Source organism: Sapajus apella, unplaced genomic scaffold (genome assembly GCF_009761245.1).
Source record: "Sapajus apella isolate SASKATOON/1434 unplaced genomic scaffold, GSC_monkey_1.0 scaffold43, whole genome shotgun sequence".
NCBI classification, from domain to species: Eukaryota; Metazoa; Chordata; class Mammalia; order Primates; family Cebidae; genus Sapajus; species Sapajus apella.
The window spans coordinates 19,191,121-19,213,867 of record NW_022436983.1 but is presented as its reverse complement, the minus strand read 5'-3'; the positions used below and the strand labels follow the sequence as shown (position 1 = coordinate 19,213,867).

The 22,747-nt window shown below is 43.3% G+C and overlaps 1 protein-coding gene and 1 pseudogene across 7 annotated transcripts in view; one reads left to right on the top strand and one right to left on the bottom strand.

Moving 5' to 3' along the window:
• The window catches only part of CEP85 (centrosomal protein 85), a 47,233-nt gene extending 24,687 nt beyond the window's left edge, over positions 1 to 22,546 (bottom strand). The window contains exons 1-5 of one of the 7 annotated variants that reach the window (XM_032300924.1): positions 22,390 to 22,546; positions 21,709 to 21,818; positions 20,166 to 20,368; positions 12,169 to 12,241; positions 6,405 to 6,557 (exon numbers count right to left, since the gene is read on the bottom strand). In XM_032300924.1, the coding sequence (XP_032156815.1) occupies positions 6,405 to 6,557; positions 12,169 to 12,223 (208 nt within the window). In that variant the 5' untranslated portion in view covers positions 12,224 to 12,241; positions 20,166 to 20,368; positions 21,709 to 21,818; positions 22,390 to 22,546. Of the gene's footprint in view, positions 1 to 6,404; positions 6,558 to 12,168; positions 12,242 to 17,958; positions 18,131 to 20,165; positions 20,369 to 21,708; positions 21,819 to 22,389 lie in introns of those variants that run through there. The other 6 variants (XM_032300923.1, XM_032300927.1, XM_032300925.1 and 3 more) reach the window with 6 other exon arrangements.
• On the top strand, positions 2,767 to 3,299 carry LOC116566515 (annotated as a pseudogene).
• Positions 22,547 to 22,747: the final 201 nt, after the last annotated feature.

Below are 22,747 nucleotides of genomic sequence, written 5' to 3'. Positions count from 1 at the left end.
TGTGGTTACTAGAAGCTGGGGAGCAGGGGCAATAGAGAGATGTTGGTCAAAGGGTAAAACATTTCAGTTAGACAAGAGGAATAAATACTTTAAAAACAGATGTGCAAGCCTTATATGCATATTATTTAATTTCCTATACTCAAGGTGATCTTGGGGATACATAAAAGACCACACTAAAAACACACACAGACACATACACAACAAAACAAATACCTGAATAAGTCCTGATAACATGCATTAGTCTCTCAGGACCAAGAAATAAATCTCTCAGTTAAAGGACATAGTTTCTAATGTCTCACAACTTAAACATAAGACTAGTAAACAAAGTTAAGGCAGACTGGTAGTGATGAAGTCTTCCAAGACTAGTAAGCAATACATATTTTTTCTTTTTTCTTTTTTGAGACAGACTTTCACTCTTCTTGCCCAGGCTGGGGTGCAACGGCGCGATGTCAGCTCACTGCAACTTCCACCTTCTGGGTTCAAGCGATTCTCCTGCCTCAGCTTCCCAAGTAGCTGAGATTATAGGCATGTGCCACCATGCCCAGCTAATTTTGTATTTTTAGTAGAGACAGGGTTTCTCCATATTGGCTAGGCTGGTCCTGAACTCCCGACCTCAGGTGATCTACCTGCCTCAGCCTCCCAAAGTGCTGGGATTACAAGCATGAGCCACCGAGCCCAGCACATTTTTTTTTCTTTTTTGAGATGGAGTCTCACTTACTCTGTCGTCCAGGCTGGAGTGCAGTGGTGTGATTTCGGCTTACTGCAACCTCTGCCTCCCAAGTTCAAGCAACTCTTCTGCCTCAGCCTTCCGAGTAGCTGGAATTACAGGAGCGTCCCACCGTGCCCAGCTAATTTTTGTATTTTTCACCAATGGGGTTTCACCATGTTGGCCAGGCTGTCTTGGACTCCTAACCTCAAGTGATCCACCAGCCTCGGCCTCCCAAAGTGCTGGGATTACAGCCATGAGCCACTGCGCTTGACCATATGCAATATATTTTAAATCCTCCATAACAGCACCATAGTATCAGTTCTTCCATTTGTCACTGCTCCCATAGTGCAATTACAAAACAGAAGGCTGTTAGGTTGTAGCACATGAGGGGTTGCTACCATGAACTTAGTAACACCTCTTTCCATTCTCCCTCTACAGCACCACTCTCCCTCTAGATTCATCAAATTCAGTTTTGAGTCCACAACCCCTGCTATGGTTTGAATATGTCTGTCCTGCATATGTTCATGTGTTGGAAACTTAATTGCCAATGTAAGAGTATTAAGAGGTAGGGGCCTCTTAAGAGGTGAATGGGTCATAAGAGTAGAAGCCTCATATAGATTAGCAGAAGTAAGTTAGTTTTCAAAGGAATGGGCTATTATAAAAGCAAATTTGGGTTGGGTGAAGTGGCTTACACCTGCAATCCCAGTACTTTGGGAGGCTGAGGCAGGTGGATCATTTGAGGTCAGGAGTTCAAGACCAGCCTGGCTGGCTAACATAGTGAAACCCTGCTTCTACTAAAAGTACAAAAATTAGCTGGGCATAATGGTGGGTGCCTGTAATCCCAGCTACTCAGGAGGCAGAAGAATCACTTGAACATGGGAGGCAGAAGTTGCAGTAAGCCGAGATCGCACTACTATACTCCAGCCCCTGGGTGACAGAATAAGACTCTGTCTCAAAAGAAAATAAACAAATTTTTTTTAAAAAGGAAGTTTGGCTCACTCTTGTGGTCTCTGCTTTTCTACCATGAATTATGATGCAGTACAAAAGCCTTTGCCAGATGCTGCCACTATGACTTTGGACTTCCCAGTCTCCAGAACTGTGGGCAAAATAAACATTTTTTCTGTATGTGTTACACTGTATCAGGTATTCTCTTATAAGTAACAGAAAATAGACTAAGATAACCCCAAAATAATGCCAAAACCAAAGCCAAGAAGAAAAGTACCAACTGACCCAGACGAATACGGCTTTTCTAATTTTTTATAGATGATAAATGGACCATGCATATTAGGAAATTAAGGTGAAGTCTTTGTCCACATTTTTAACTTATCTATTGGGTTTATCTATTTATGTCAAGAAAACTGCCTGATTCAGACTAACTGTGCTATAAAATGTCAAGTTACACCAGTGGTCCCTAACCTTTTTGGTACCAGGGACTGGTTTTGTGGAACACAATTTTTCCACAGACAATGGTCAGGGGGATGGTTTCGGAATGAAACTGTTCCACCTCAGATCAGGCATTGGATTTTCATAAGGACTGAGCAACCTAAATCTCTCACATGCACAGTTCACAATAGGGTTCCTGCTCCTATTAGAATCTAATGCCACCACTGATCTGACAGAAGGTACAAGCTCAGGCAGTAATGCTTGCTTGCCTGCTGCTTACCTCCAGCTGTGTGGCCTGGTTCCTAATATGCCATGGACTGGTACTGGTCCACGGGTCAGAAGTTGGGGACTCTTGAGTTATACCTAAGTCTAGTTTGTGTTTTAGAATATTTTGAAACAAAATAGCAATGCTCATTTTCAAAGGGACCTCTACCTTCTACAATTTTCAAAGGCATTTAAAATTTAGTGTATGAGAGCCAGGCAGGTGTTGCACCTCTGTAGGCCCAGCTACTCAGTAGTCTAATTCAGGAGGATCACTTGAACCCATGAGTTCATAACTATAATACACTATGATGGTACCTGTGAACAGTCATTGCACTCCAGTATAGGCAACACAGTGAGGCCTATCTCTTTAAAAAATATAGTGTATAGGGCGGAAGGGACAGTCAGTCACAGATCGTGCTGGGTTGCCGCCGCCGCCACCGTGCCAGCCCCTTGGGTGTCTGTGAGGCCAGGTGACACTCCAGAATGGGAGACAAGCCAATATGGGAGTAGACTGGATCCAGCTTCATTCAACATTATTACTAGTTATTAGATAATGATAGAATCCAACTAGGCGCAATTTACATTGACGTGTCATGCCTTACGTGGGAAGGACAACAGTTCCAGGGGAAAGCTGTCATTGTGGAGAAGCTGTCTAGCATTCCGCTCCAGAAAATCCAGCACAGCATCACAGTGCAGGATCATTCCCCCACACCAGATAGCTACATCATCAGCATGGCTGTGGGCCAGCTTCAGGCGGATGAAGACCCCATTATAGGGTTCCACCAGATGTTTCTATTAAAGAACATCAACAGTGCTTGGGTTTGTACCAATGACATGTTCAGGCTCGCCCTGCACAACTTCAGCTGACCTCCTCTCAGCCAGGCATTCATGCTGTTTCCTCCTCCCTCCTCTTCCCAATACTATTCCCACTCCTCCAGATGCTCCAAATATGCACAAGTGAGCAGGGTCGCAGCAGTGTGCTGCCGCCGCGGAGATATTGTGCATGATGTTTGGACGCTAGACTAGTTGCATATGATGGGAGAAGTTTGTGTTGTACGAGCACATGCCTTGGACAGACTTAAGTAATGCAAAATGTTATCCTTTTTTTTTTCTTAATCTACTGACAAGCTGCTCTAGTAACCCAAAGATGTGAAGGAGAAAGCAGCTACCTCACTGCCCAGACATTGATTTGTTCAGATGTTGCAATGCCTCATGATATAATAAAACCACAAAAATTTTCTTAACAACAACAAAAAAAGGGATATGTGATTTTTATTTACAGAAGGCTACACTTCCCAAAAACATTGGGGTTTTGCCATTTTAAGAATATAGTTCTAAATCTCTCCTCTACTTAACTACATTTTCTGCCCCCTCCCCGCCTTAAAAAACAACTAATTTTTAGCCAGAGTAAGGCAAACATAGATTCAGCTATTACTAAATCTCAGTTACTTCAGTCTACACCTGAAGAAATTCAGTAGTCTAAATTACGCCAGTGACTATTTCAGTCTTTTGCAAAGAGCTGAAAGCATTCTGAACTCTTCAATACCTACCTCTACTCTGTCCCTCGAGAATCTTCCAAAGTAAAACACCTTAGTGAAGGGTGGAATCAAACGCATGGGTATTCAGTTTAAAGATCAGTTAAAGATGCAATAATGAACTATACTGTATACCAGTTATAGGGATTCTTGTTAACTAGACTCTAAGACAGATTCATAAACAAAATGTATGAGTTAAGATTAGAGGCCAGGTGCAGTGGCCCATGCCTGTAATCCCAGCACTTTGGGAGGCCAAGGTGGGCAGATCACTGGAGGTCAGGAGTTCCAGACTAGCCTGGCCAACACAGTGAAACCCCCTCTTTACTAAAAATACAAAAATTAGCCAGGTGTGTTAATGAATCGTTTGAACCCAGAAGGTGGAGGTTGCAGTGAGCCAAGATTGCGCCATTGCACTCCAGCCTGGGTGACGGAGTAAGACTCTGTCTCAAAGCAAACAAACAAACAAAAAAACTTACGTGTTCATTTATCCTGGGTATATATCTAGGAGTAGAACTATTGGGTCATGAATAACTCTATGTTTAACCTTTTGAGGAATTGTCAAACTGTTTTCCAAAGCAGCTGCAACATTTTACATTCCTGCTAGCAATGCATAGACCATTTCTCTACATTCTCACCAAAAAAGCTGCTATAATTTAAAAATAATGTACAGAAAGGAAATACATATGTATTTTCCTAAAGGAATTAAAAATAGAGTCACACACACAACCTGTGTAACAAGGTGGTTGAACCAATACTTACTATCTTTTTTTTTTTTTTTTTTGGGACGGGGTCTCACTATGTTGCCCAGGCTAGTCTCAAACTCCTGGGCTAAGTGATCCTCCTGCCTCAGCCTCCCAAGTAGCTGGGATTTACTATCTTTTGGAGTATATCCATCCTAGTGGCTGTGGAGTAGATGTTTTAAAATTACAACATATGATGATCAAAATGACTAGTTTTGTGACTTTAAGCAACTCATTCAAACACTTTTAAATTCAGCCTTCTCATCTGTAAAATGGACATTTCATAGGGTTCTTAAGGGCTTTAGTGAAATAATACAGAAAATACTTATAGTACCTTCTCATCTGTAAAATAAGACATTTCATAGGGTTCTTAAGGGCTTTAGTGAAATAATACAGAAAATATTTATAGTATCTATCACAAAGCATATAATCAACAGTAATTATTATCATTAGGTCCTCTGCCTTCTAGAACTAACCAATCTAAGTGGAAAAACAAAATACCCTTATAAAGTACTGCCTGGCAGTTGTTACTTCAGTGCAAAACAAGTGGCAGGGATAATAAAGGTACAAGAATGCAAAGAGAATGATATGACTAATGAGTGTAAGGGATGGGAAAAGCCTGTGGGACATTTGCTGGATCTTGAATAGTATGATCAGCATAGCTAGGAAAGGCAAGAGGAGGGAGGCATCACACACATGGGCCCAGATTAAAGAAGGAAAAACATACCCTGGTATCAGAAACCAAAAACAAGCTGGGTATGGTGGCTCTTGCCTGTAATTCCGGCACTTTGGGAGGCTGAGGCAATAAGATCGTTTTAGGCCAGGAGTTTGAGACCAGCCTGGACAATATAGCAAGACCTCAATTCTACAAAAAAATGAAGAAAAAAAAAATCAGCTGGGTGTGACGGCTCATGCCGGTAGTCCCTGCTACTCAGGAACCTAGGAGTTTAAGGCTGCAATGAGCATGATGGCACTACTACACTCCATCCAGCCGGGGTGACAGAGCGACACCCATCTCAAAAAAGTAATAAATAAATAAAAACAAAAAAACACAAAACAAAAAAACAGGCCTGTAAGTTCAGACCTGGTGACAGCAGGAAATATGTTTGAGTGGGTGGGATAGGGACAGATCACAGAAGAACTGAAGCCTCTGACCTTTATCGCCCAAGCAGTAGGCGTTATCGAAGATTTACAGGAAAGGAAAACTATGAAATTAGGCTTTCAGCAAAAGTAATCTGGCAGCAGAAGGAAAGACTTGAGGCCAATTAACCTATCAGAAAGTTGCTTAAAAGGGGCTCATGCCTGTAATCTCAGCACTTTGCAAGGCCGAGGCAGGTGGTTCTATCGAGTCCAGGAGGCCAGACCAGCCTGGGCAACATGGCGAAACCCCATCTCTATAAAAACACAAAAAAATTACCCAGGCATGGTAGTGCATACCTGCAGTCCCAGTTACCTGAGAGGCTGAGGTGGGAGGATCACCTCAGCCTGGGAGGCTGCAATGAGCCATGATCAGGCCAGTGTACTCCAACTTGGGTGACAGAGTGTCACCCCCCCAAAAAAAAAGTTGTTTTAGATAAGATAAAAAATAGACATTTAGATGAAGGGACCAGATGTGAGAAGCATCGGGTAAGAAGAATGAAAGACTCCTTGACTGAAATGGACTGACCTTATGAACATTCTGGAAATAGCAGAAACTGGAAATGCCAATATACCTAAAATGCAATCTGAAAAGGACAATGTTTATTGGTAATCAAATCATTAATACAGACTTACCCTCTGCAATATCTGAACATGATGTACCAATGGCTGTGTCCCCACTGTCGGCTACGCTTGAACAGCGGCTGAAGCGGCTCCGAAAGGGCTCAGAGATAACTGGGGTCTGCCATTCAGTTCCCAGGGAATTGCCCTTCTGAATCACACTGGAATCTGAAACAAGTGGCATTTCCCACCTTTACTGTGAACCAGCTGATATAAACCCATCAAATCTTTTTTTAAAAAAATCACCTAAACCTATGAGAGAATAGCAGCAACCTACCCTTTCCTCTCTCCTGTGCCTATTTCAGCTACTCTAAGGTAGTTAATTCTCTCTTTTTTTTTTTTTTGTGAGACAGAGTCTCATTCTGTTGCCCAGGCTGGAGTGCAGTGGCGCAATCTTGGTTCACTGCATCCTCCACCTCCTGGGTTCGAGCAATTCTCTGTCTCAGCCTCCCGAGTAGCTGGGATTACAAGTGTCCACCACAACACCTGGCTAATTTTTTGTATTTTTAGTAGAGATGGGGTTTCACCATCTTGATCAGGCTGGTCTCGAACTCCTGACCTTGTGATCCACCCACATTGGCCTCCCAAAAGTGCTGGGATTACAGGCGTGAGCCATGGCACCCAGCCTGAGCTGTCTAATTTTTTTTTTTTTTTTTTTTGAAACGGAGTTTTGCTCTTGGAGAGCAAATGAGCATGATCTCGGCTCACTACAACCTCCGCCTCCTGGGTTAAAGCGATACTTCTGCCTCAGCCTCTCGAGTAGCTGGGACTATAGGCATGCGTCACCATGCCTGGCTAATTTTTTTTGTATTTTTAGTAGAGATGGGGTTTTGCCATCTTGATCAGGCTGGTCTCAAACTCCTGACCTTGTGATCTGCCCGCCTCAGCCTCCCAAAGTGCTGGGATTACAGGCGTGACCACAACTGGCCAAGAATCATATTTAATAGCAGTGGCCATTTATTGAAACCTGTAAGCCCCAGCACCTTACAAACATAATCTTGCCTACCTACTTACTGAAAAGTATTGCCACCCCAAATTTACACAAGGGAAGGCTGATATTTGAACACAGTTCTCTCTGATTCCAAACCTCCCATTCTTTCCTCTTACAGTTTCTCAATGGTGCTTTTGGCATTCTAAGGATGACAATTAGCATCCCTGGTTCTCACTTACTGAATGCCAGCAGCAACCCTCAACCAAGCCCACCATTATTGTGAAACCAAAAAATAACCATATAGTTCCAAATGATTCCTAGGGCAACAAGCAGTCCAGTCCCCAGTTGAAAATAACTGCTTCACTGGACCAGGGTACCCTCAATAGGTAAATCCTATTGAGATCAAAGTGAGTTTTGAAAGTCAATCTGAAGAGTCTCGGGCTTTATCTTGAGAGCAATGTGAAGAAATCACCAAAACTGCTGAGCAGGTTAAGACAAAAAGACTGATGATATTTATTTGACTTAAAGTATTCTGTTTGGTGGGAGGTAGGCAGGAGGTGTTCAAAAATACTTGATTCACTGACATTCTAGCAAAGACTTAAAATTTAAATTATTTTTGTAAAAACCACTATAATTGGCTGGGCGTGGTGGCTCATGCCTATAATCCCAGCACTTTGGGCGATTGAGTGGGCAGATTACCTCAGGTCGGGCAGATCACTTGAGTTTGAGACCAGCTTGACCAACACGGAGAAACCTTGTCTCTATTAAAAATACAAAATTAATCAGGCGTGGTGGCACATGCCTGTAATCCCAGCTACTGTGGAGGCTGAGGCAGGAGAATCGCTTGAACCCGGGAGGCGGAGGTTGCAGTGAACTGAAATATCGCACCATTGCACTCCAGCCTGGACAACAAGAGCAAAACTTCATCTCAAAAACAAAAAACACTATAATTTTCCTAAGGTGTATCTGGTGATCCATGTAATCAAACAAGCAAAAAAACTATGGCAGCTACCTATCCTCCATTTAACTTAAAGTCAGTGAGAGCTGCTATCAGAAAATACAGTTCTACAGACTCTCAGCTAGTGAGAGGCAAATGATATCTGGACACAAATTACTTTATTCCTTTCTTCCAAGTTTAGTGCTTCTCCCATTTTTTAAAACTATTTTCTTTTGCTTTTGCTCCTTTTTTGTTATTACTTCTGCTTTCTATTGAAGGCAACCTAACTTTCCCCAAAGACTTCTTCTATTCTTTGGATCACAGTGACTATTTGATTTGAAAGAATTTGCCTAATCTTTATACAATCAATAATCTGTAATTGTTAATAGAATACATAGGCAACAGAGTTTCTGAACATCATGAGATTAGCCAATGCTACTATACTAAGTTGGTGTAATTCTAGCCCAAAGCAAAGAAATCTGACCTCCTGGTGAGTGGTGAGTCTACACAGCTCTCTCTTTCTAGCATAAAATTTGCCAGGACTTTTGAAACAGTTAAGATTGGCTGGGCGCGGTGGCTCACGCCTGTAATCCCAGCACTTTGGGAGGCCGAGGCGGGTGGATCATGAGGTCAAGAGATAGAGATTATCCTGGCCAACATGGTGAAATCCCATCTCTACTTTAAAAAAATACAGAAATTAGCTGGGCATGGTGGTGCGCGCCTGTAGTCCCAGCTACTCCGGACGCTGAGGCAGGAAAATTGCTTGAACCCAGGAGGCGAAGGTTGCAGTGAGCCGAGACTGTGCCACTGCACTCCAGCCTGGCGCCTGGTGACAGAGCAAGACTCTGTCTCAAAAAACAAAAACAAAAACAAAAAAAAAAGGAATATTGAGGGCCACTATTACCATCTTCCTGACTTCCTACTAGAAACCACTCCCTGTTACTACTACTAATCTTCCATTCTTCATCACTACCATTTTTCTATCCACCTACTCCATACCCTAATTCCAAAGAGTAATTTGTTAAAAACATATTTTGGTATATATATTGAGGTTTATGCTTATTTCAAAATTCAAGTTTAAATGCTGAAATTGGCCGGGCACAGTGGCTCATGCCTGTAATCCTAATGCTTTGGGAAGGTGAGGTGGGCAGATTACTTGAGCTCAGGAGTTTGAGACCAGCCTGAACACATAGCAAAATTCCATCTCCACTAAAAATACAAAAAATTAGCTGGGTATGGTGGTGTGCACCTGTAATCCCAGCTACTTGGGAGGCTGAGGGACAAATCACTTAAGCCCAGGAGGCAGAGGTTGCAGTGAGCCGTGATGATGCCACTGTACTCCAGCCTGGGTCACAGAGGGAGATTGTCTCAAAAAAAAGCTGAAATTTTTTGTGTTACAGTGCAAGTCCTATCACTAGCATCCTTATCAATTATTAAGATCATTATTAATCTGAATGAGATACTACTGGAGAGAAAAAAAAAATCAGAAAGGCAATGAGCTTTGTTAGGAAAGGCTATGTTCCAAAAACTTGCATTATATACATAATTGTTATAGAAACTGTACAAACCCACTGCAAACAAATATACTAGGAGTGTGCCCTTTTCATCATTACTAGTTATTGTGAGATTGCTGTGTAATAATAAACACATTTGTATATACATTTTTGCAGGAAGAAAACTTCTGAGTTACAGCTCAGGAAAAGCTTGCTGAATTTATGTTGCAAGCATTACTTAACACAGTATAAAGATAAAAAGACAACAAAAATATCTTCATACTTCCTCATCCCCTCATTGCAACAAAACCTTAAACTGGAGAACCTTAGTCCCCTCTCTTTCCTCTTCCTCCTCCATTTCCCACTTACTGTCACCTTGCAATATTCAGAGAGCACTTGGATCATGGATCTGAATAGAGAAATGCCTCCAGATAATCATTAGCCCACATACCAGTAACTTATACTTAAAGATGGGATGGAGCTGTAAAGTGCTTTTATAATGCAATATAATTGTTAAAGGCAAGGGTTGACTCTTTATTTTGACATGGCATGTCCTGAAACAAATGTTGATTCAATATGGCAGATGGGTCATATTCTTTATTTGGAAGAAGTCGTGACTTCTGACACAGGGGTGATTGTCTTCCTACACTGTTGCATTTGATTCTTTTTATGTATTTTTAAGAAAATAACCAGTTATGCTGCTTTTAATATTGGTCTCTTTATTTGGCTTGGAGTTCTTCAAGGCAGTGAAGCATGTTCATAGCCCAGATTTTTTTTTAAATAAACACAATTTTCCTGCCAAAAATATAAAACACGAAAGAAAACAAAAAAGAAACTGTACAAACCTAAGAGAATGTACGGCACATAGCAGATATTTTTAAAATATTTGCTGAACGAATCTCGAATTGATTCAACCAATGCTTCTAATGGTGCCTACTATATCCAAGGCAGCATGCCTAGGAGAATACACCAAACATTTACCAAATATCTATAATGAGTAAGGCACTGTGAAATTTTTAAGTTAAATAAAACATACCCTACGTTGAATTAAATGTGCCCTCTTCTTATACCAATACCCCAGAATTCAGCAAGTCATTTTTCTATAATACTTCTTATTGGAAATATATATTATCTACTTAATATGTCTGTACAGTGTATACATATATTTACGTGTTTAATATACAGTCAGGTCAGCGCTCCACATCCATGGTTTCTTTTTTTATTTTCCTTTTTTTTGGGGGGACAAGAGTCTCGCTCTATGGCCCAGGCTGGAGTGCAGTGGCGTCATCTTGGCTCACCTCAGCCTCTGCTTCCCGGGTTCAAGTGATTCTCCTGCCTCAGCCTCCCAAGTACCTCGGAATACAGGTGGGCATCACTGCACCCAGCTAATTTTTGTATTTTTAGTAGGCATGGGGTTTCACCATGTTGGTCAGGCTGATCTTGAACTTCTGACCTGAGGTGATCCACCTGCCTTGGACTCCCAAAGTGCTGAGATTACAAGCCTGAGCCACAGCACTCAGCCATATCCATGGTTTCTCCGTGTGTGAATTCAACCAAAAAAAAATTTTTTTTTTTTTTGCAGAAGAGTTATTTTATTTACGTAGAGAGAGAAAAAAAGGAGAAGAAGACAGAAAGCTTCCATGAGAGAGAGAGTGTGCGTGCAAGGGACAAATTTTTTTTTTAATGGCATCTTACTGAATGTGTATAGACTTATTTTTCCTCTTATTCCCTAAATAATATGCTACAACTGTTTACATAGCATTTACATTGCATTAGGTATTACTTATTGCATTGCATAAGTAATCTAGAGATGACTTAAGGTAAATAGTAGGATATGTATATGTTACACGCAAATACCACAAAATTTTACATCAAGGACTTAAGTATCTGTGGATTTTGGTATCTGCAGATGGTCTTGGAACCAATCCTCCAAGGATACTTAAGATGTATATATTTAATATATCTACAGAAGTTTTAAAATCTTGTTAATCCATTCTAAAGATAAATTCCTGAGTTTCTAGTAACAATGCAACAGAATCTGTTGGCATCAAAGAATTCCAATCTTTGTGGGTTAGCAGATGACTGACCCACCCAGAGGACAAAGACAACATAGAACACAGTAATTTATGCCGTGTTTTTCTGATTTCAAATGGAACTATGTTCCAAAGTCATTCTGTTCCAATCCTTTATGTGTCCTCCTCTCCCAACCATGTGATCCTGTTGAAAGCCATGTAAGACAAGAGATAAATAATTGTTTCCTCAGAGAGACCGGTTTTTATATTCAATGAAGCCCCATGTTATTTTTGTGGTTCTAGCACCAGTATTTCAGTGAATGCTTGCTTGCTTAACATTTACCTTAAAGAATATGAAAAAACAGAACAAAAGTCAGAATTTAACCCAAAACGTTTGACTACTCACTCGGTGAAGTGACGTGAGAGATCCCCTCAGTTGGATATTTCTCCTGCATGGCCATCACAGTTATCTGAGCCACCTGTAGAATGAAGAAATAACCAGTCAGTTTTATGCAGTATCTTTAATTCCCTATAACTCAGTTCCTATTCAACTGAATATTCAATATTCATATAGAATATTCAAGTATTTGGCCGGGTGTGGTGGCTCACATCTGTAACCCCAGCACTTTGGAAGGCTAAGGTGGGCGGATCACCTGAGGTCAGGAGTTTGAGGCCAGCCTGGCCAACATGGTGAAACCCCATCTCTATTAAAAATACAAAAGTTAAGCCAGGTATGGTGGCGCATGTCTGTAGTCCCAGCTACTGGGGAGGCTAAGGCAGGAGGGTTGCTTGAACCCAGGAGGCGGAGGTTGCAGTGAGCCAAAATCACGCCACTGCACCCTAGCCTGGGCAATGGAGCAAGACTCCATCTCAAAAAAATAAAAAACAATATTCAAGTATTCTACATGTTTTACTCCTAAGGATATTTAGGAGTAACTATGTTTTTAAGTGTTTTACTTCTAAGGATTTTTTTTTTTTTTTTGAGACGGAGTTTCGCTCTTGTTACCCAGGCTGGAGTGCAATGGCGCGATCTCGGCTCACCGCAACCTCCGCCTCCTGGGTTCAGGCAATTCTCCTGCCTCAGCCTCCTGAGTAGCTGGGATTACAGGCACGCGCCACCATGCCCAGCTAATTTTTTGTAGTTTTAGTAGAGACGGGGTTTCACCATGTTGACCAGGATGGTCTCGATCTCTTGACCTCATGATCCACCCGCCTCGGTCTCCCAAAGTGCTGGGATTACAGGCGTGAGCCACCGCGCCCGGCCTAAGGATATTTTTAAAGACAAACTAACTCCCAATATTCCACCCTACTTCTCTTCCTAAATCCAGTACCAGAAAACCTAGAACCAAACAGAGATGACCAAAACCAAATGGTCCTAGAACCCCTCTGATTTTCACAAAATTTAAAAATATTACTTTTAATTAACAAACTTTACTATGAATCATATTAGCCATGGGGACATGATGACAGGATGAGGTGGATAAAGAACTAAAAAACTAAACCAACAGTGAAGTATTACAGTCTCAATTATGATTAACATAAAACAGATTTCTCAATTCTTCCAGTAATTAAAGTTAGTCATGTAATGCATAAAGATGGAAAGAAAGAACTCTTGATCATAAGTAGAACCCCAATCCTGAGCTGGGAACATGAAGTTCTCGTCCCATGTTCTCACTATTTAAAACATTTATATTTATAGTACACTAGGGATAGGTGCTGAGAATTCAGCAGAAGTGGATCTGAAGTCTAAACAAATACACTTGAACACACTAAACTTTTAGTCACCAATTTACTGGCCATGTCACCTTGGGCAAATTTCTTAGAATCTCTGTTCCTCAGTTTCTTCATATAAAAATGAGGATAACGACACAACCTAATTCATGTTAATTCATTTGTAATTAACTTGCAATAGCGTCTGACACAAACTAAGTGCTGTTATTACTTGGCAGTTTACATCAACAAAAGTGGCACTGTACAGTCCAAGGAAGATCAAGAAGTATCAATTTAGAAACTCTAAATTTATAGGAGCCCCAAAAGAGTTTGGGACAATTCACAGAACACCATTCTTAGAGGTGAAAATCAACTCTGGAGGGAAAAGAAGACTATACGGTACTATTTCTCTAATGTACTTTAGTGACCTCTATAGTATTCTCTTAGTAACAATAACCCAAACCCTTATTAATTCACTGTATTTACAACAGAAAGGGTTATCAGCCTGTAGAATCCCAGTTCTTCACATACTGGGTGAGGGAAGCTTTGTTCAGTAATAAAAGCTTCAGTTTATAGCAAGTATGATTCAGTGAGTTAAATGATGACATAGAAGGATTAATTACCTCCTTACCAGTGATTTCCTTTCCTGTCAATATCAAAATACTTTTCTTCACTCCTTTCTTTAAAATATAACAAAATGGTAGGCCCACCGGATTCTTTATTTTTTTTTTTTTTACAGAGTCTTGCTCTGCCACCCAGGCTAGAGTACAGTAGCTTGATCTCGGCTCACTGCAACTTCTGCCTTCTGGGTTCAGCAATTCTCTCGCCTCAGCCTCCCAAGTAGCTGGGATTACAGGTCCACACCACTACATCAGCTAATTTTTTTGTATTTTTGGTAGAGATGTGGTTTCACCATGTTGGCCAGACTGATCTCAAACTCCTGACCTCGTGATCCACCTGCCTCATCCTCCCAAAGTACTGGGATTACAGGCGTGAGTCACCACACCCAGCCTAGGCCCACTGGATTCTAAGACGTTTCCAAATTCAAACAAATTGAAAATAGGTTGATAGAAGGAGAACTCCCAGTTACGCTACAACTCAGCAATTCTACTCTTGAGGTATATACCCAAGAGAAATGAAAACATATGTTTCACAAAAGCTTCAATAAGAATGTTCATAGCAGCATTATTTACAATAGCCAAAAAGTGGAAACAACACAAATGTCCATCAACTAATGAATGGATACATAAAATGTGGTATATCCAAACAACAGAATATTATTCAGTAATAAAAGGAGGCCAGTGGCTCACGCCTGTAATCTCAGCACTTTGGGAGGCCAAGGCAGGTGGATCACAAGGTCAGGAGATCAAGATCATCCTGGCCAACATGGTGAAACCCTGTCTCTACCAAAAATACAAAAATTAGCTCAGTGTGGTGGTGTGTGCCTGTAATCCCAGCTACTCAGGAGGCTGAGGCAGGAGAATTGCTTGAACACAGGAGGCAGAGACTGCAATGAGCTGAGATTGCACCACTGCACTCCAGTCTGGCAACAGAGCGAGAATCTGTAAAAAAAAGAATGAAGTAGCGACACATGTGACAACATGGATGAACTCTGAAGACATTATGCAAAGTCAAAGAAGCCAAACAAAAGGCTTGATCCTATGTATATGAAATATCAGAATAGGCAAATCCACAGAGACACAGATAAGTGATTGCAAGGTACTGAGAAGAGGGAGGGTAGGAGAACAGGGAGTGACTGCTAATGGATACAGCTTCTTTTCAGGGTGATCAAAATGTTCTGGGATTAGATAGTGATGACTGCACAACCTTGCCAATATATTAAAAACCTCTGAATTGCACACATATAAAATTAAATTTTATGATATGTGATATAAGCCAAAAACAAAATTCTAAGTCACCCCCACCCATCTGAATGGACCCCTCCCCTTGGCCAAGGGCATTCCAAAGTTAACCTGAAAAACCTGTTAAGGTCATAATTGTGGTGGGGTCCTGTGCACCTTATTATACCTTCCTCCCTTTTGGAATTCAGGAAAAGCATTAACATTAACATAGATGTCTGATAAGAAACATTTACAATCTATTCTCTCTAAAGTCTGCTATTTGGAGGTTTCATCTGCTTGATAAAACCTTGGTCTCCACAATCGCTTAATCCAGACATTCCTTTCTGATAATAACTCTTTCAACCAACTGCCAATCAGAAAATTTGGAAATCTACCTACCACCTGGAAGCCCCCACCCTCTAAGAATTGTCTTGCCCTTCCAGATCAATGTAAATCTTACATGTATTTGATTGATATCTCATGTCTCCTTAAAATGTTTAAAACCATGGCACACATTATCAGGATCACCTGAGGGCTGTGTCAGAGGCCACTGGTTACTCATATTTGGCTCAGAATAAATCTCTTCAAATATTTTAGAGTCTGACCTTCATTGACAACAAATATCTCAAAAAAGAAACTCCATAAGGAGTAAAACAATACAGAATAAATCATTCTTGACTTTTTCCAACTAAGTTCAGAATTAGGTGAGCTACTGGTGGAAATTTTTGGGACAACTGAAGGAGACAGAAATTTCCTGGGATAAAAATGAGAGAAATGAATGTACAAGAAGTAACACAACCAATTATAAAGCTTAGAAAGGCAGTGAATAGTGGCAGACAGGGGAAAAAGAAAAAGCATCCAATAGGGTTGGTTTCTATCTTCAAAGCCCTTTAAACTACAGAAATACTCATTCAACAAATTTAACATGCATTCTGCACTTACTACCTATCAAACACTGTGCTAAACACTTTTTAAGTATCATGTGTCATATTTAATGCTCACATCAACCCTATGAAGCAGTCACTATTACCCTCATTTTATGGATAAGAAAATAAAGGTTTAGAGTAGTGAAGGTCACGACGCAGCTAGAAGAGGCTTCAAAGCCAGGACTGTACTCTAATGCTACAGGAGTCTAGTCAGCATTCTACAAGTGATGAAACACAAAAAAAGAGATCAAGCATGGCACCACAAGTTGGAGTTTCTGCCTCAGACAGCTAGAGCTACAATCCTCAATTATATGAGCAGCAACAGTTCATATAATTTCTTCACTTCATCCCTGGTCATCACCTAGGCTTTATTTCCCCAAGTTGCTACCCAAGAATTAGACTCTGACTGCTGTATTTCTCCCCTGTAAGAATTACAATCTAAGTGTGGAACATCATGCTTGGCAGCTGTTAAGTGAACCACATCAAGACAAGAGAGATTTGAAGGGATGCACAGACAGCTGACACGGACACGTGAAGAATCTCACACCACATCACACTATTTCATCGCCTTGATCATTCAGTAAATCTTGTCAAAGAGAAGCCAAATTCTTGACAAGAAGTTGCCTCTACAAAGAAAAGTGAGACATGCAAAACCACCAGATCATTATAATGCACACAAGGTCTGAGGGCAAGTAAATGAGGCCTGGCTAGCTTCATCATCCTTGTATCACCACTCCCTCCTACTTATCCCAGTGTTCAATTCATCAGCCGAAACTGATTGTGTGCCTACTATGCGCCTGGCTCTGAGTCACGCGTTGGGAATATACAGCTGGTAAACGACAAACGTGGTTCCAATCCCTCTCATTGACTGACCCCTCTCATTGACTGACGTAAGCGCTGAATACACGGTTGAACAAACAAACCTGAACACACTAAACTTGCAGTTCAATCAAAGCACCAGCTCCTTCTTGCTAAAGGAGGTTTCCTCACCTTCCGTCCTATTGACATTTTGGGGGATTTTTCTTTGTTGTGGGGGCGTCCTGTACACGGTAGGCTGTGTTGCAGCATCCCTGGCTTCTTCGCACTAGATGCCAGTAGCAAGCCCTGGAACTGTGACTATCAAAAATGTTTCCAGACATCGACCCACGTCCCCAGGGAACCAAAATCGCCTGGCTGAGAAGTACCGGGGTAAGGTTCCCCCTCACCCCGCAAGTGCTCTCCACCCCCAAACCTTAATTCTCTACACATCCTTCCAATCTCAGCTCAAACTTCATCTCCTCGGGGAGGGCTCCCTGACCTCTCCGACTAGATCCGCGCCTTGTTTCGTGCTCTCTGGAAGATTTCTCCACCCTACCCTCACTGCACGCCGAGGGATTACCCCACTTAACGGCGACTCCCCTCGCATGGCTGTGCGCTCCACGAGGGCAAGGAACGCGCCGCCCCGTGTTCCTGGCTACCGGCACAGGGCCTGGCACTCAGGTAAAACGACTGCCCTGGGGTGAACCACGGGGGGCAAAGCAAGGCAGCGGGAGAAGTGAGGAGACTCGGACGCGAGAGGGCGTGTGCAGGGGCACTCGCTTCGGAGGTGAGGCGCATGCGCTTCGCTCTCGCCGGCCCCTCAGGGAGGCAGTTGGAGAGCGTCTGAGGCTTCGCCGGGGCTGTGGGAGGAGAGGTCAGGTCGGCCACTAGGACTGGCACTTCCGAGGGAGGAAAACTTACGCGGGCCTGAAAGCGGACGGCGAAATCCCTCACTGGGGAACACTGACTGTAATCACCACGTCTGCGGTGGGCGGCGGTTCCCTCCCTCAGCTCCTCTAACGGCCGTTGCACGCCCGCCAGGTCGCGCGCCACAGAGCGCGCGTCGTCTGGCCCCACCCACTTCTGCCTGCCTCTGGCCAATCGGGAGTCGAGCCGAGCCGGCTTCCCGCCCCTTTCTGGCCGACTCTGACCAATCGGCAGTCGAGCCACGCCGGTGTCCCTCCCCTGCACGCTACCCTGAGAGCCGGACGGATCTTTCTGCGCATGACCCCGCCACCACTTGGCTCCTTCTCTGCCCCTTGCCCCGTTTTGCCCATAGGTGGAGCCCTGCGCACCACCTAGACCTGGAGGCGCCTGCTGGGCCTGTGCAGGTTGGGAAGCTGGCGGCTCGGGGACCCCAGAATCAACTCAACCGTCCTCATCCTCCTTCCATTCCAACGCCCATCTCTCAGTTCTCCCACCTGAAGCAGGGGTTCCGGTTGTGACCGGGAGTTTGCGTGTGGCCTGGGTCATTGACTAGTCACGGTCAGGGCTTGGTCTGGGTTGGAGGCAGTGGTCAGCCTGGGACCAGGGTTCAGGTTGAAGGGTAAAGGATCAGTCCCGCCTCCCTCCCCAAAGTTGGTCCCCAGGAAGAGGAACCGTTAACTCTATTTGCATTAATATGTGCTTGAAGAGTCAGACTGGAAAATTGTTTCAAAGGGGAACAGAACCACCAGCCAAAGGAATGAATCTTGAATAGTGAAATTTAAATAACGGCAAGGGCTAATGCCTTAGATAGCAGGGCTGTTTAAACAGTCTACTACAGACCTATAAAATCAATATGAATTCACAATGAAATCTAATTAATTGTATGATGATTTAATAAATGTGTGACTTTGATGTGCATGAAAAAATAATATGGATTGACCATTTGACATAATTTTTTTCAGGAGCTGTTAAAGCATTAAAGATAACAAAATGTTCCTGCAAATGAAATATTAAGACTATTAAATTTAAATTAAATTTAGCTTTTCTTTTTTTTCTAGACAAGGTCTTACTATCACCCAGGCTGGAGTACAGTGGCAGGAACACAGCTCACTACAGCCTTGACCTCCTGGGCTCAGGTGATTCTTCCACCTCAGCCTCCCGAGTAGCTGGAACTACAGGCACACACCACCATGCCTGGCTAAGTTTTAGATTTTTTTGTAGAGGAAGGGGTTTTCCTGTGTTGCCCAGACTGGTCTCAAACTCTTGGGCTCAAGTTATGTGGCACGCCTTGGCTTTCCAAAGTGTTGGGATTACAGGTGTGAGCCACTGTGCCCAGGCAAATTTAACTTTTATTGCTTTGCTTGTACTGATGTTTTCCCCCAGGAAATTAATTTCCAAAATAATCAGGGACATTAATTTTAAAAAGTGTATTTGAAAAACAAAACAACAAAAGAAGGCACAGAGTCTTCCTGTGTTTTTGTGAAATTGTACCTTAGGGGGTAGGTCCCACCTCTGCCAACTTATAAAGCCTGTCTTGCTTCCTGGTCCTCACTACCTGCTCCCCAAACTCAACTGTCCTCTCTATAATGTCAAAGGCTGTCTTGTGTACTGTTGAATCCCCCAGGCCTAATACAGTTAACAGGTACATAACAGATTCCAACCTGTTTTGGAATAAAGGAATGATACTCACACAAACACTGCTGCCATATTCACCCTCTACTAGGAAGGGGGAGCTAATGAGGTCAGAAATAATGAAGGGGCAGGAGAAGGAGGCTTGGATAATAGTGTGTGTATACATTTATCCTCATTCTGAAATTGAATAGTTCGTGCCCATTTTGCAGAAAAAAAGAAAGGAAGCTTAGGGCCAGCTGGCCAAGGCCCAGGAACTTTCCCTGGAATGAGAGTCATAGAGTGCCCATGTTGAAGCAGAGATCATTAGTTCAAACTCTTTCATTTTACATATGGAGAAATACAGAACAAAGTGATTTCTCCCTCCCATCCTCAATCCCCTCATTATGAAATCTGGATTATACATAAAGGAATCAAACAAAGTAGAATTCCCTGCTGTTTCTTAGGCATACCCTCTGTACCTCCCCATATCACGTTGAGTAACTCAATCTCCCTGTAGAAGAGTTCCAGAGATGGGAAGAGAAGGTGGGATGAGGAAGCACAGCCTGAGGCTGAGCAGCCACACTCCTTACCAGATGTTGGTTTCATCTGCAAGCCCAGTATCTCTGGTCCCTAACAATAAGAGGGACTACTTGCTTTCCCTAAATCTTCCTCCACTCCACCTTTGCCTCAGGCAAGTAAACTAGAGGCCAAGGACTAGGGTTGGAGGAGGTGTCAGGCTTCTATCCCAGCGTCCAGCCTATCACTGTCAGAAGAAAGATGGCCATCCAGGCTCCTGCAGGAAAGAAAGAAATAATTGTAAAACAAAATTAGGTGGCATTGAGAGCAGGGGAAACTTTTTAGATTTAGATATTCCCCTTTAGGGAATTATTTAGAAATCCATTCATTCAACAAGCTTTCTCAGGACTGACTGTCTGCAAGTTAAATTGGGGGTGGGAAGGATGGGGAAGAGAGGCACTCTGTCTGTGTTCAGTGTGGACCCTGTTCTGCCATCTTCACTTGTCCTTGTTACCTGTCTGGCTCTGTATCTTGAATTCTGAATTTAATTTTTTCTTTCTTTCTTTCATCTTTCTTTCTTTCCTTCTTTTCTTTCTTTTTTGAGAATTCTGAATTTAATTTTCTTTTCTTTCTTTCCTTTCTTTCTTTCTTTCTTTCGACAGGGTCTCACTCTATCTCCTAGGCAGCAGTCTTCTTTCTTTCTTTCTTTCTTTCTTTCTTTCTTTTTTGAGAATTCTGAATTTAATTTTCCTTTCTTTTTCTCTCTCTCTCTCTCTCTCTCTTTCTTTCTTTCTTTCTCCCTTTCTTTCGACAGGGTCTCACTCTGTCTCCTAGGCAGCAGTTCAGTGATGGCATCATAGCTCACTGCACCCTCAAACTACTGGGCTCAAGCAATCCTCCTGCCTCAGCTTCTCAAGTAGCAAGGATTACAAGCACGTACCATGATGTCCAGCTAATTTTTAACTTTTTTATAGAGACAGGGTCTTGCTGTGTTGTCCGGGCTGGTATCAAACTCCTGGCCCCAACCAATCCTCCCACTTCAGCCTTCCAAAATGCTGCAACTACAAGTGTGAGCCACTGCATGGCCTGTATCTTGAATTTTCACCTCCTACCTGCTTGTCCCTGTATCTTGAATTTTCCAATCATTTTGGGATAGTCTCAGATTCTGATGAAGGATAAACCACCAGCCCTACAATGACAAGTGCCACATACGGCTGAGACCCAAGAAGCTGAGATTCAAAGAGGTTAACTGCTGGGCACGATGGCTCATGCCTGTAATCCCAGCACTTTGAGAGGCTGAGACAGGCGGATCATCTGAGGTCCAGAGTTCAAGATCAGCCTGGCGAACATGGTGAAACCCCGCCTCTACTAAAAGTACAAAAATTAGCTGGGCATGGTGGTCCCTGCCTGTTATCCCAGCTACTCAGGAGGCTGAGGCAGGAGAATGGCTTGAATCAGGGAGGCAGAGGTTGCAGTGAGCCGAGATTGTGCCACTGCACTCCAGCCTGGGCAACAGAGTGAGGCTCTGTCTCTAAATAAATAAATAAATAAGTAGAGGTTAACTGACTTCTCTCAGGTCAGATAGAGTTGAGCAGAAACAACATCCAAAACCCCCACCTGCCAGGACCAAGTGTGCACCCTCAGACCCTGGTGCAACCATGAGAACTTCATCACAGCAATCTCTTTGTACCAACCTGTCCAGCTTCTGCTGCTGGAGGCACTGGACTCTGAAACCACATAGAAAGAGAGATTGAACTTAAGGCGGCCATCCTGGCAGGACAATGCTAGCATTCTCCCGTCATTTTATCAAGATTGGGCAAAAGGCCTGGTCTCTTTGAAACTGGGATTCAGAAGAGTGTGATGATGGACCTTCTGCCTCTTCTAAGAATGGACTTAGTAGAAGACGGGCTTTCCCGAGAGGGTTGGAGTTTTGAAGGACCGTTATGGAACACAAAGAAGGGAGAGACTGTTAGATCAGTAAGGAAGATTCACCAAGAGAAAGGTTGGCACGAGGGACAGCCTGGGAGAAAGAGTGATCTGATGTGACAGGAAAGGTGAGAATGGAAGGAGACAGGCAGAGAAGGCTCAGACTCGAAGTTTCACGAGTAAAACCAGGACTCGGTGAAGAGAGCAGAGGGAAAGCCGAGGAGGATATGAGCTCGGGGAGGAGACTTGCATTTAGGGAAGAGTGGAGGGCATGAAGGAAGTAGGGGACTTGGTGACGGGTCGGAGTCTCAGAGCAGGTCGGTAGGAGGCTCTGGAAGAGAGTTAGGGAGGCCCCAGAAATGATCCCGTTACCGCTTATTCGGATGGGCCCAAATACTATCCAGCTGCCGCCGCGCTCCAGGCCCTGCCGCGTTCGGGAGCGATCCCTCCCAGGAGAGTTCCTCTGACTCCAGGTCTGTGGGCGACGCCAGCACAAGGGTAGCAAGACCGGCCAGGCGGGGACTTTGCCCAAGACCCCACGTAGCCCCACCTCCCTCCCCGCCCCCAAGTGAATTCACCAATCCACAAGACCTAGATCTTCAAAATCCCGCCCCGTCTGCAACAAGCCCCGCCCCCGGAAGGACTGGCCTGTCCCCAGCACCGCCGTCCCCCAGGCCCCGCCTCAGCCTCGCCTCTGTGACGACTGCACTGCTGGGAGTCTGGCTACCCG